Genomic DNA, 12,659 nt, shown 5'->3' on the forward strand with positions numbered 1-12,659 from the left:
GTCAAATTCACAAAATACTCAGGCAAGGAGAGAATCATCAAAGCAGCAAGGGAAAAAAAGTCCCTAACCTACAAGGGAAGACAGATCAGGTTTGCAGCAGACCTATCCACAGAAACTTGGCAAGCCAGATAGGAGTGGCAGGATATATTCAATGTGCTGAATCAGAAAAATATGCAGCCAAGAATTCTTTATCCAGCAAGGCTGTCATTCAAAATAGGAGAGATAAAAAGTTTCCCAGAAAAACAAAAATTGAAGGAGTTTGTGACCACTAAACCAGCCCTGCCAGAAATGTTAAGGGGGACTCTCTGTGGGGAGAAAAGATTTTAAAAAAATATTTTATATATATGTGTGTGTGTGTGTGTGTGTGTGTATAAAATACCAAAAGCAACAAAGATTAGAAAGGACCAAAGAACACCACCAGAAACTCCAACTCTACAAGCCACATAATGGCAATAAATTCATATCTCTCAGTACTCACTCTAAATGTCAATGGACTCAATGCTCCAAACAAAAGACATAGGGTAACAGAATGGATAACAAACAAGACCCATCTATATGCTGTTTATAAGACACCCACTTTAGACCTAAAGACACCTTCATACTGAAAGTAAAGGGATGGAGAACCATCTATCATGCTAATGGTCAACACAAGAAAGCCTGAGTAGCCACACTTACATCAGACAATCTAGACTTTAAAATAAAGACTGTATCAAGAGATGAAGAGGGGCATTATATCATAATTAAGGGGTCTATCCACCAAGAAGACCTAACAATTCTAAACATGCACCAAACGTGGAACCACCCAAATATATAAATCAATTAATCACAAACATAAACTCAATGATAGTAATACTGTAATAGTAGGAGGCTTTAACACCCCACTCACAGCAATGGACAGATCATCTAATCAAAAATCAACAAGGAAACAATGGTTTTGAATGACACACTGGACCAGATGGACTTAACAGATATATTTAGAACATTTCATCTTAAAGCAGCAGAATATACATTCTTCTCCAGTGCACATGGAACGTTCTCCACAATACACCACATCCTGGGACACAAATCAGCCCCCAGCAAGTACAAAAAGATCGAGATCATACCGTGCATATGTTCAGATCACAATGCTATGAACCTCGAAATCAACCACAAGAAAAAATTTGGAAAGGTAACAAATACTTGGAGACTGAAGAACATCCTACTGAAGAATGAATGGGCTAACAAAGAAGTTAAAGAGGAAATTTAAAAGTATATGGAAGCCAATGAAAATGCTAACACCACAACCCAAAACCTCTGGGACGCAGCAAAGGCAGTCATAAGAGGAAAGGATATAGCAATCCAGGTCTTCCTAAAGAAGGAAGAAAGATCTCAGACACACAACCTAACCTTACACCTTAAAGAGCTGGAAAAAGAACAGCAAATAAAACCCAAAACCAGCAGAAGACAAGAAATAATAAAGATTAGAGCAGAAATTAATGCTATCGAAACCAAAAAAACAGAACAGATCAATGAAACCAGAAGCTGGTTCTTTGAAAGAATTAACAAAACTGATAAACCACTAGCCAGTTTGATCAAAAAGAAAAAGGAAAGGACCCAAATAAATAAAATTAAGAATGAAAGAGGAGAGATCACAACACAGCAGAAATAAAAACAATAATAAGAGAATATTATGAGAAATTATATGCCAATAAAATGGGCAATCTGGAAGAAATGGACAAATTCCTAGAAACATATACACTACCAAAACTAAAACAGGAAGAAATAGAAAATTTGGACAGTCCTATAATCAGTAAGGAAATCGAATCAATAATCAAAAATCTCCCAAAAAACAAGAGACCAGGGGCAGATGGCTTTCCAGGGGAATTCTACCAAACGTTTAAGGAAGAATTAACACCTATTCTCTTGAAGCTGTTCCAAAAAACAGAAATGGAAGGAAAACTTCCAAACTCTGTCTATGAAGCCAGCATTACCTTGATTCCAAAACCAGACAGAGACCCCACTAAAAAGGAGAACTACAGACCAATTTCCCTGATGAACATGGATGCAAAAATCCTCAACAAGATATTAACCAAGTGGATCCAACAATACATCAAAAAAATTACTCACCACGACCAAGTGGGATTTATACCCAGGATGCAGGACTGCTTCAATATCCGCAAAACAATTAACGTGATTCGTCACATCAATAAAAGAAAGGACAAGAACCATATGATCCTCTCAAGAGATGCAGAGAAAACATTTGACAAAATATAGCATCCTTTCTTGATAAAAACCCTCAAGAAAGTAGGGATAGAAGGATCATACCTCAAGATCATAAAAGCCACATATGAACAACCCAACGCTAATATCATCCTCAATGGGGAAAAACTGAGAGCTTTCCCCCTAAGGTCAGGAACAAGACAGGGATGTCCACTCTCGCCACTGTTATTCAACATAGTATTGGAAGCCTTAGCCTCTGTAAGCAGACAACACAAAGAAATAAAAGGCATCCAAATTGGCCAGGAGGAGGTCAAACATTTGCTCTTCGCAGATGACATGATACTCTATATAGAAAACCCTGAAGATTCCACACAAAAGAAACCCTGCTAGAACTGATTCATGAATTCAGTAAAGTTGCAGGATATAAAATCAATGCACAGAAATCAGTTGCCTTCCCATACACCAACAATAAAGCAACAGAAAGAGACATCAGGGAATTGATCCCATTTACAGTTGCACCAAAAACCATAAAATACCTAGGAATAAATCTAACCAAAGAGGTGAAAAATCTACACACTGAAAACTATAGAAAGCTTATGAAAGAAATTGAAGAAGACACAAAAAAATGGAAAAAGATTCCATGCTCCTGGATAGGAAGAACAAATATTGTTAAAATGTCAATACTACCCAAAGCAATCTACATATTCAATGCAATCCCTATCAAAATAACACCAGCATTCTTCACAGAGCTAGAACAAATAATCCTAAAATTTTTATGGAACCAGAAAAGACCCCAAATAGCCAAAGCAATCTTGAAAAAGAAAACCAAAGCAGCAGGCATCACAAACCCGGACTTCAAGCTATATTACAAAGCTGTAATCATTAAGACAGTATGGTACTGGCACAAGAACAGACACTCAGATCAATGGAACAGAAGAGAAAACCCAGAAATGGACCCACAAACGTATAGCCAACTAGTCTTTGACAAAGCAGGAAAGAATATTCAATGGAATAAAGACAGTCTCTTCAGCAACTGGTGCTGGGAAAACTGGATAGCGACATGCAGAAGAATGAACCTGGACCACTTTCTTACACCATACACAAAAATAAACTCAAAATGAACGAAAGACCTAAATGTAAGACAGGAAGCCATCAAAATCCTTGAGAAGGAAGCAGGCAAAAACCTCTTTGATCTTGCCCGCAGCAACTTCTTACTCAACACGTCTCCAGCGGCAAGGGAAACAAAAGCAAAAATGAACTACTGGGACCTTATCAAAATAAAAAGCTTCTGCACAGCAAAGGAAGCAATCAGCAAAACTAAAAGGCAACCAACAGAATGGGAGAAGATAGCTTCAAATGACATATCACATAAAGGGTTAGTATCCAAAATCTATAAAGAGCTTATCAAACTCAACACCCAAAAAACAAATAATCCAGTGAAGAAATGGGCAAAAGAAGTGAATAGACACTTCTCCAAAGAAGACATCCAGATGGCCAACTGACACATGAAAAAATGCTCAACATCACTCATCATCAGGGAAATACAAATCTAAACCACAATGAGATATCACCTCACACCTGTCAAAATGGCTCACATTAACAACTCAGGTAACAACAGATGTTGGTGAGGATGCGGAGAAAGAGGATCTCTTTTGCATTGTTGGTGGGAATGCAAACTGGTGCAGCCACTCTGGAAAACAATATGGAGGTTCCTCAAAAAACTAAAAATAGAACTACCCTATGACCCAGCAATTGCACTACTAGGCATTTATCCAAGGGATACAGGTGTGCTGTTTTGAAGAGACACATGCACTCCCATGTTTATAGCAGCACTATCAACAATAGCCAAACTATGGAAAGAGCCCAAATGTTCATCGATGGATGAATGGACAAAGAAGATGTGGTGTATATATATTCAATGGAGTATTATTTGGCAATCAAAAAGAATGAAATCTTGCCATTTGCAGTTACGTGGATGGAACTGGAGGGTATTACGCTAAGTGAAATTAGAGAAAGACAAAAATCATGACTTCATTCATATGAGGACTTTAAGAGACAAAACAGATGAACATAAGGGAAGGGAAACAAAAATGATATAAAAACAGGGAGAGGGACAAAACATAAGAGACTCATAAATATGGAGAATAAACAGAAGGTTACTGGAGGGGTTGTGGGAGGGGGGATAGGCTAAATGGGCAAGGGACATTAAGGAATCTACTCCTGAAATCATTGTTGCACTACATGCTAACTAATTTGGATGTAAATTTAAAAAAATAAAATTATTCTGCTGAGAAAAATAAAATAAAATAACCAAAAAAAAATAATTCTCATATCTCAATAAGAAAAAGACAACCCATTAAAAAACAGTGACTTGCACAGATGTTTCATCAAATAAGACATTTAAAATGGTAAACACATGAAAAGAAAAAAAATTATATGCACCATAATTCACTTTCATAAAAGTGCATCAAAACCCCAAACCCCGAGACCAAAGTAGTCAAAAACAAAATTTGCTTATATATGAACATGGATACTTTAAGCCTAGTTATAATCAAGATCTTTCATTTCATCTCAACCAAATAAGTCACACTTATATTTATGAGAGTAATCTGAGAGTAATGCTTTAAACAAAACCATCATATATGCCAATATCATGATTCTTTTAAGATATTTTTTCCAATTATGATGCAACACATTTTTCTCAGACTCTTTCACAATACAAAAACTAAACTTGATGATCCCACATTTTCCTACCTTCTCCTAGAAGAAAGAACTCATGACTACTCTCAATTTTCTACTACTACTACTACCATTACTAGTACTCAGTCTGTATAGAGAAACCAAAGGCAACATACTGGGTAAGAGTAAGAAGTATTATTTGAATAGGTCAACACACCTTACTGAGACAAAAATGGAAAAAAGAATATCCATAATGCAAAGGTGGCAATGCCTTTGCTATGTCCAATAAAACATTTCTTTCTGAACCAAGAAGCTCCAAAGGGATCTTTCACTAAAGAAAGGAGAAAGCAGTATTCTGAAGTTACTCCTTAACTTATAACACAAATTCACGATTACTTAGTATTATTCTAAAATCCAAGCCTCTATAGATACACAAAAACTTCACTCGAGGTTGGAGGAGGGGGCAGCCCAGGCACGAGTACGTCCCCGGGCCCAATGGCCTCGTGGCTGCCCTGAAGTAGCAGATAGAGTGGGAGGACCCGGTGGAGCCCTCGGCAACAGCCTGGTAGACGTAGACCTAGGGCACCTGCCTTGCCAAGGGGTTGGCTGGAGAAGTCCACCACCCTGAGCCTCTGGCCCACGTGCCTAAGGTGAGAGCATGGCCTAGAGATTGCCCACTGGCTCCTCTCTTCTCCCCTCAGCCTCTCCACATACCCGGGGTTAAAGGCAGTCAAGACAAGGCTCCAAGAGCAATGGTTTGATCTCCCACTCCTAGTGATGAATTCATCTTAGTAGTTTTAGAACAGGCCTTCCTTATGGTTTGTACTTAAAGGTTAAGGACAGTTAAAGAGAGAAATTACAGCTCACCTACTGCCAGCTTGACAGCATAATTTTTAGAAATCACAAATGAACCATGGGTTATTTCTTAAGATTAGGCCCTGAAAAACCACTTGGATGCTGCATAGCCATGTGCACACCTGAACATGAAAATGATCTTCTTCCATTTCAAGGAGATCTCCCTCTTCAACCAAATCAACAGAAGTGGCTTGAAGGAGCAGAAGGGACCCCCTATCTGACCAAACTCAGCCAAACTGAATCAATCTTTTTTCAGACAGGAGTAAAGCAGTATAAGGGTGGCCTGATCACCACTTTCTGCTCACTCTACCACTGAGCAGCTCCTTCCAGGACTGCCACCTATATGCAGGTTATGCCCTGCATAAGGGCACCGGGCTGAGACAGTGACAGCTGAAATCCTGCCAGGCTCTACTCACCAAGCCAAGTTTATGGCTGTATGACTGTATCCACTCAGACTCCCTTTTCTAAACTGTACCAAGGCATTCTGTATGGGCTAGGGGCAGTTCTGACCATTCCACTACCATATCCAAGTCCTACCCAGGATTATATTCCTTACCTCAGATGGATTTAAGGTTCTGATGAACAGATTAGGTTTATTATACAGATGAAATATTTGACCAAAAATAAAATTAATTTCATAGGTAAAGCTCAAAATATTACTATTGATATAATTTATATGTGTGTGTATATATAGTTATGTGGATATACATTTCTATATATCAGAAGTTTAGCACAACTTACTTAGTAAATGTTTAAAATTTAAAAAAAAATTCATTCTTGATGTCTAAATAAAAAGGCTTTATGAAGGAAGATCTTTTTTTTTTTTTTTACATTAAACAACCAGTTTTTATTTTTTATGTTCTAAGTTCAGACTACTTTCAGTTAAAAGAGAGAAGATAATGTTTGTGTTCCAAAAGAGATTCCAGTTAGATCTGATATATTTCTCATTTTCATTACTTCTCTTTCTGATTAATAAGAATCTCAATCCCAGGGGCCCCTGGGTGGCTCAGTTGGTTAACTGTCTGACTTTTGATCAACGGCTCAGGTCACGATCTCCCGGTTCGTGAAATCAAGCCCTGCATCGAGTTCTACACTGATGGCACGAAGCCTGCTTGGGATTCTCTTTCTCCCTCTCTCTCTACTCCTTCCCCATGTGAGCGTACATGTATTCTCACTCTCTCTCTCTCTCTCAAAATAAATAAAAACTTTAAAAGTAAACAGACATCTTACTCCCTAGTCCCCAGTCATCCCTCATGGTGCCTATCCTCCCCATTGTATCAACATTGATCTTCCCAAATCAAGGCTGACTCTAGTTTCTTCTTAAAATAGCTTCCCATGACCTCTGCTTCTGCATTGTATACTCTAGGTTTTGTATGATAAAGTACAAACACCACTTTTGTCAAAGTCCATGAAGGAAATTCTTATGGGAGAAGCAGGTCCTTGGAATAACAGTCCTTAATTTATTTGTGCCCCTTAATTATTCTGATGGCATAGAAAACAAATGTGTAAGCAAAGATAAGAATATCATTTTTAGTACTAAAACAGTATTCAAATATTAATGAAATGAAGTAGTGACACAAAAAGAGTATACTGCCTAGGGAATGAACTAGTAGTCATTTTTTTTTCTATTTAAGTCAAAAGAGTTATAAAGGATCTTACAAATGAATTAGCAAAAGAATCACTCTCTTTTGGGGTGCCTGGGTGGCTCAGTCAGTTAAATGTCCAACTTCAGCTCAGGTCATGATCTCATGGCTCGTAAGTTGGAGCTCCACATCAAGCTCTGTGCTGACAGCTCAGAGCCTGGAGCATGCTTCGGATTCTGTGTCTCCCTCTCTCTCTGCCCTTGCCCCACTCGCACTCAGTCTCTCTCTCTCTCCCTCAAAAATAAACACTAAAAAAAATTTTTTTTTTAAAGAATCACTCTCCTTCAAGTTTACACAGAGCAAACCTGAGATTAGAATGATCTACAAAAGATTATTTTATTATTTTAAGATAATTTCAAGGCAAATTATATCACATAAATGATACAAAAGGTAAATATGCAATACTATTAGCACCAGTTTTAAATAAAATAAGTAAAATTCCATAGCCTTCCACCTGTCTACCACATAAAAAGGTTGATTCAATGTCACTTGCCATTTTTGCGGGAAGTCTTCTGCACTGTTATTGGTGGACAAGACTGGGCAGGTGATACATCTGAAGAAGCAGGGGAGCCTGTGTGATGAGCCTTTACCTTGTCAGCCCAACTGACACCTGTGGGAGCCAGACGGGGAGCAGCTACTGTGCCAGGTGAACCCCTATGGAGAAAATTCTGCATTATTAAATCAAATGTAAAAGTTAAAATTTTTTAAACTTTAAATACATACTTAATATTATTCTGGTCTCTGTTTTATTTATTTCTGATTTTTGTTATTTCCTTCCTCTAGTAAATTTTGACTAAGTTTCTTCTTTTTCTAGTTCCTTGTGGTGTAATATTGCTTATTTCAACCTTTTCTCTTAACACAAACATTTATAGCATAAATTTCGCTCTAACATCTGCTTTTGCTGCATCCCATAGGTTTTGGAATATTGGATTTTCTTTTTCTTTGAGACATATTTTGATTTGCCATTTGATTTCTCATTTGGCCCATTGCTTATGCAGTAGTGTGGTATTTAATATTTACATATTAAATATTTACATTATAAAAAATAAAAAATTTGAGAAAAAATTTAAAAAGTGAAAAAATATATATGATGAAATATTATGCAGTCAATAAAAAAGAAATGGAATACGCCTGATTAAAAAAAAAAGAACCTGAAATGTTTCCAAATAAAAAAGCAATGTAGGGGACACATGGGTACTCAGTCAGTTAAGCATCCAACTCTTGATAACGGCTCAGGTCATGATCTTACAGTGGTGACATTGAGCCCTGCATTGGGCTTCACAGTGAGCATGGAGCCTTAAGATTCTGTCCCTCCCTCTCTCTCTGTCCCTCCCCTGCTTATATACTCTCTTTCTCCCCTATATCTGAAGAAGAAAAAAAAAAAATCAGTGCAACATTTTACTCCCTACTGATTTGCTATATAAATGTCACTATCACTATTTATGTCATGTCTATTTAAATAAATTTAACACATTTCAAAACTGTTTCTTTTTTTTTAATTTTTTTTTTTTTGAGAGAGAGAGAGAGAGAGAGAGAGAGCGCACAAGCAGGGGAGGGGCAGAGAGAGAGAGGGAGAGAGAGAATCCCAAGCAGGCTCCAGGTTCCAAGCTATCAGCACAGACCCTGACTCAGGGCTCAAACTCACAAACCACTAGATCATTACCTGAGTGAAAGCCAGGCATTTAACCGACTGAGCCACCTAGGCACCCTAAAACTGCTTGACTTTTCCCCCCAAAAGTTAAAATTTTAAATATATGCTTAATATATTTAAATTTTAATTGTGTGTGTGTGTGTGTGTGTGTGTGTGTGTGTGTGTGTGTGTGTGTATCCACATATACAGAGTACCATACAATAACAATTTAAGTCAAATATATTTAAAAATTTATGTTGGTCTAATACTTCATTAATTTAATATAATATATTGTATGGGAAGAGGGATGATATAAAAGCTCTCATTCATTCAGTTTAAAAGAAAATTTCAGTTAAATGGGGACTTTTAAAAAATATACATATATAACTTAAATATTTTATTTTGAAACTCTTATCATTTAATAATATAAATGTACACTAATTTGTCAATATATTGACATAGACACTATCAAAGAACATATTCAAAGTCCCGAAAGAAAAAGATTTTCAACCAAGAATTCTATGCACTACAAAACTATCCTTCTAAAACTAAAGGACAAATTAAGATAGTTTCAAAATAAAAACTGAGAAAAACTGCCCAACAAGACATACTGAAGGGGGTCCTTCAGGCCAAAATGAAAGAAAAATAGACAGTAACCTGAATCCACATTAAGATATAAAGAGCACTAACAAAAGTAACTACATAGGTAATAAATACAAAAAAATATATAAATGTCTTCTTTCTTTATAACTTTTCTTCTATTGATTTAAAATATAACTGCATAAAATAACAATTATAAAACTGCACTGATGGGATTACAATGCATAAAGATGTAATTTCATGACAGTAACATAGTTTATGATATACATTTAGATCTTTTGTTATAAAGAAATTGCCAGTTCATGTTATGAATCATTTAGCATGAAATATGTTCATGAGTTTTAATTTTTGGATCCTAATTATATTTGAATATATTACATTTTATAAAATCTTCTAAAAGTTAAACTTTACTGGATTTTTTAAACTTTGATTCAAACAGTTTCAAACATATACACAAACATATACATGGATTTTTTTAAGTGAAATACCAGTTGTATAACACTGTATTATTCACAGAAAATAATTTACTATAATGTAAGCCTTAGTAGGCTTTTTTGAGTTTGTCTCACCCAAAATTTAAACTTCTTCGAGCATTTGATGTTACACTTATTCTATCTGTTGATGGACTTGGAATCACATGACGTCCTGGAGACATCTTCTTTACTTCCCATGCCAAAGAAGTTGGTCTGTCAATTCAAGACATACAACAGATTAAATTAACAGAGAAAAAAGAAAAATTTTTCATCTTTTTTCTGGTTGTTGCTGGGTGAAAACATAATCAGGTCACAATTTTTCCCTAGAGTACTGTTTACCGGCAAGTTACCATATTACCAGGAAGGAACACAGATGACGCATGGTCCAGGATTTTCCACCCACTGCAGCACAGTAACATCTAAAATGGGCTTTGGGGTTACAAAGATATGAGATACACTACTTAGGTTTTAAAAGTCTCCATATACCCAGCTAAAAACACATTAAAAAGACAATGGTATTAATTGAGCCTACTACACAACTAAACTGGTGTATGATGCCCTGGAAAACTAAGTGTGTAGAACAGAGATCAAGACAGAAAAACAGATGAGAGGGTTAAATGAAGAATACACAGGAAAATATGAAGTCTCCTTTTTCTACACGGGAGTGGGAACATAAACATTTCCCTGCTCTTTGCTGGGAAAGCTAACTTCTTCTTCACTGTTCCCCAAACCTTGACAGGATGCACAATTTTTACTAAAATGTTTTCCTAAGGCAGCATTTTCACTATCCCTAATGCCCTCAATGGGAACCTCCATAACTCCCAGAATCTCCTTCTCTCTTACTCTGCATTCAATCTAGTGGTTGCGATTTTCTTGTCACATTAAAAACTGACATTTGTTGGGCGCCTGGGTGGCTCAGTCGGTTAAGCGTCCGACTTCGGCTCAGGTCATGATCTCGCGGTCCGTGAGTTCGAGCCCCGCGTCGGGCTCTGGGTTGATGGCTCAGAGCCTGGAGCCTGCTTCCGATTCTGTGTCTCCCTCTCCCTCTGCCCCTCCCCCATTCATGCTCTGTCTCTCTCTGTCTCAAAAATAATAAAATAAACATTAAAAAAATTTTTTTTTTTTAAAAACTGACATTTGTTGTTAGAAAACAAGAAAATTCATATAAAAGATTATCCAAATAAAGTCTAAAGCTTTTGACAATTTATTGTCAAATCACCTTTCAGAAAGGTTCTAACAAATTATAACTCAGCCAGATAAAAAGTGTCCATTTCCCTTGAACCTCCTCAACAGTATCTTATTTTAGAAATGTCAATGGCTTGGGAGAGACAGCACTGCTTGCAAAGTCTAAAATAATTATTACTTGGCACTTTACAGGAAAAGTTTGCTGACTTCTGTGCTAGAGTTTCAGTATGTGACAAGTTCATTTTCTTATACAAATTTTAGTAACAGTGTTTATTTTTTAAAAATTCATTAGCAAAATATTTGTTTTTTGTATTTGTTTTGTTTATTTATTTTTATTATCACTACTAGTGAAGCCGAAATTTCTTACCACCCATTTAAATGTCTTCTTTTAGGATTTGCATGTTGGTAGCTTTTGTCATTTTTTTCCAGTGGAATCTGCATCATTTTCTCCTTAATTTGAAATCATTTACTACTACTATTATTATTACTATTATGGCTACCAATCCTTTGGCACAGATGAAAGAATTATTTAAATTCGAATTTTATTTTTGGTTTTCTTTTATGTGGAAAGGCATATTTTATTTCTATTAAATCAAGCCTATTAGGGGCGCCTGGGTGGCTCAGTCGGTTAAGCGGCTGACTTTGGCTCAGGTCATGATCTCACGGTCGTGAGTTCGAGCCCCGCGTCAGGCTCTGTGCTGACAGCTCAGAGCCTGGAGCCTGCTTCAGATTCTGTGTCTCCCTCTCTCTCTGACCCTCCCCCATTCATGCTCTGTCTCTCTGTCTCAAAAATAAATAAACATTAAAAAAAAAAATCAAGCCTATTAATACTTTCCTTTGTGGTTTCTGCTTTAGTCTTATAGAATTCTTACAATCCTGAACTCCTGATGATGGCAGCATAGGAGGATGCTGGGCTCACAGCGTCCTGCTGATCGCTTAGATTTCTAAGCACCTGCCTAAATAACCCAGAAAACCACCAGAAGATTACCAGAACGGACTCTCCAGAGCCAAGCATAGACAAGAGACCCATGGAAGAGGGTAGGAAGGGCAGAGAGGCAGTGCGCGCTAAGCGGACTGGGGAGGGAGCCGGGGCGGTGGAGGGGCAGACCGCCCAGTAAGGCAGAGCGCCCCTGAGTCTGCCTTGCAAAAGCAGAGGGGCCGGACTGCCTGAGTTCTAACAGCCACCGGGACTTAACATCTGGAGGGTTAAAAGACATCAGCTCTGCTCTCAGAGAGCGGGGAGGGCGAGAGGACAACAGGAGGGAGAGTTGCTGAGCCCGGGAAGACAGAGCTCAGCTCGGTCACTGGGGAACAAAGGTGCCGGCCAGCGCCATCTCCCTCACCCATCCCCCAGCCAAAATCCCAAAGGGAACCAGTTCCCGTCACCAAACTTGC

At 37.6% G+C, this 12,659-nt stretch overlaps 1 protein-coding gene across 5 annotated transcripts in view; it reads right to left on the minus strand.

Moving 5' to 3' along the window:
• Positions 1-12,659, minus strand: part of SCAPER (S-phase cyclin A associated protein in the ER) — a 518,574-nt gene that overhangs the window by 409,983 nt on the left and 95,932 nt on the right. For all 5 annotated transcript variants that reach the window (XM_042941318.1, XM_042941317.1, XM_042941313.1 and 2 more), the window contains 2 exons: positions 10,176-10,292; positions 7,870-8,030 (listed from right to left, as the gene is read on the minus strand). In XM_042941318.1, the coding sequence (XP_042797252.1) occupies positions 7,870-8,030; positions 10,176-10,292 (278 nt within the window). The remainder of the gene's footprint in view (positions 1-7,869; positions 8,031-10,175; positions 10,293-12,659) is intronic.

This window comes from Panthera leo, chromosome B3 (genome assembly GCF_018350215.1).
Source record: "Panthera leo isolate Ple1 chromosome B3, P.leo_Ple1_pat1.1, whole genome shotgun sequence".
Classification (NCBI taxonomy): Eukaryota; Metazoa; Chordata; class Mammalia; order Carnivora; family Felidae; genus Panthera; species Panthera leo.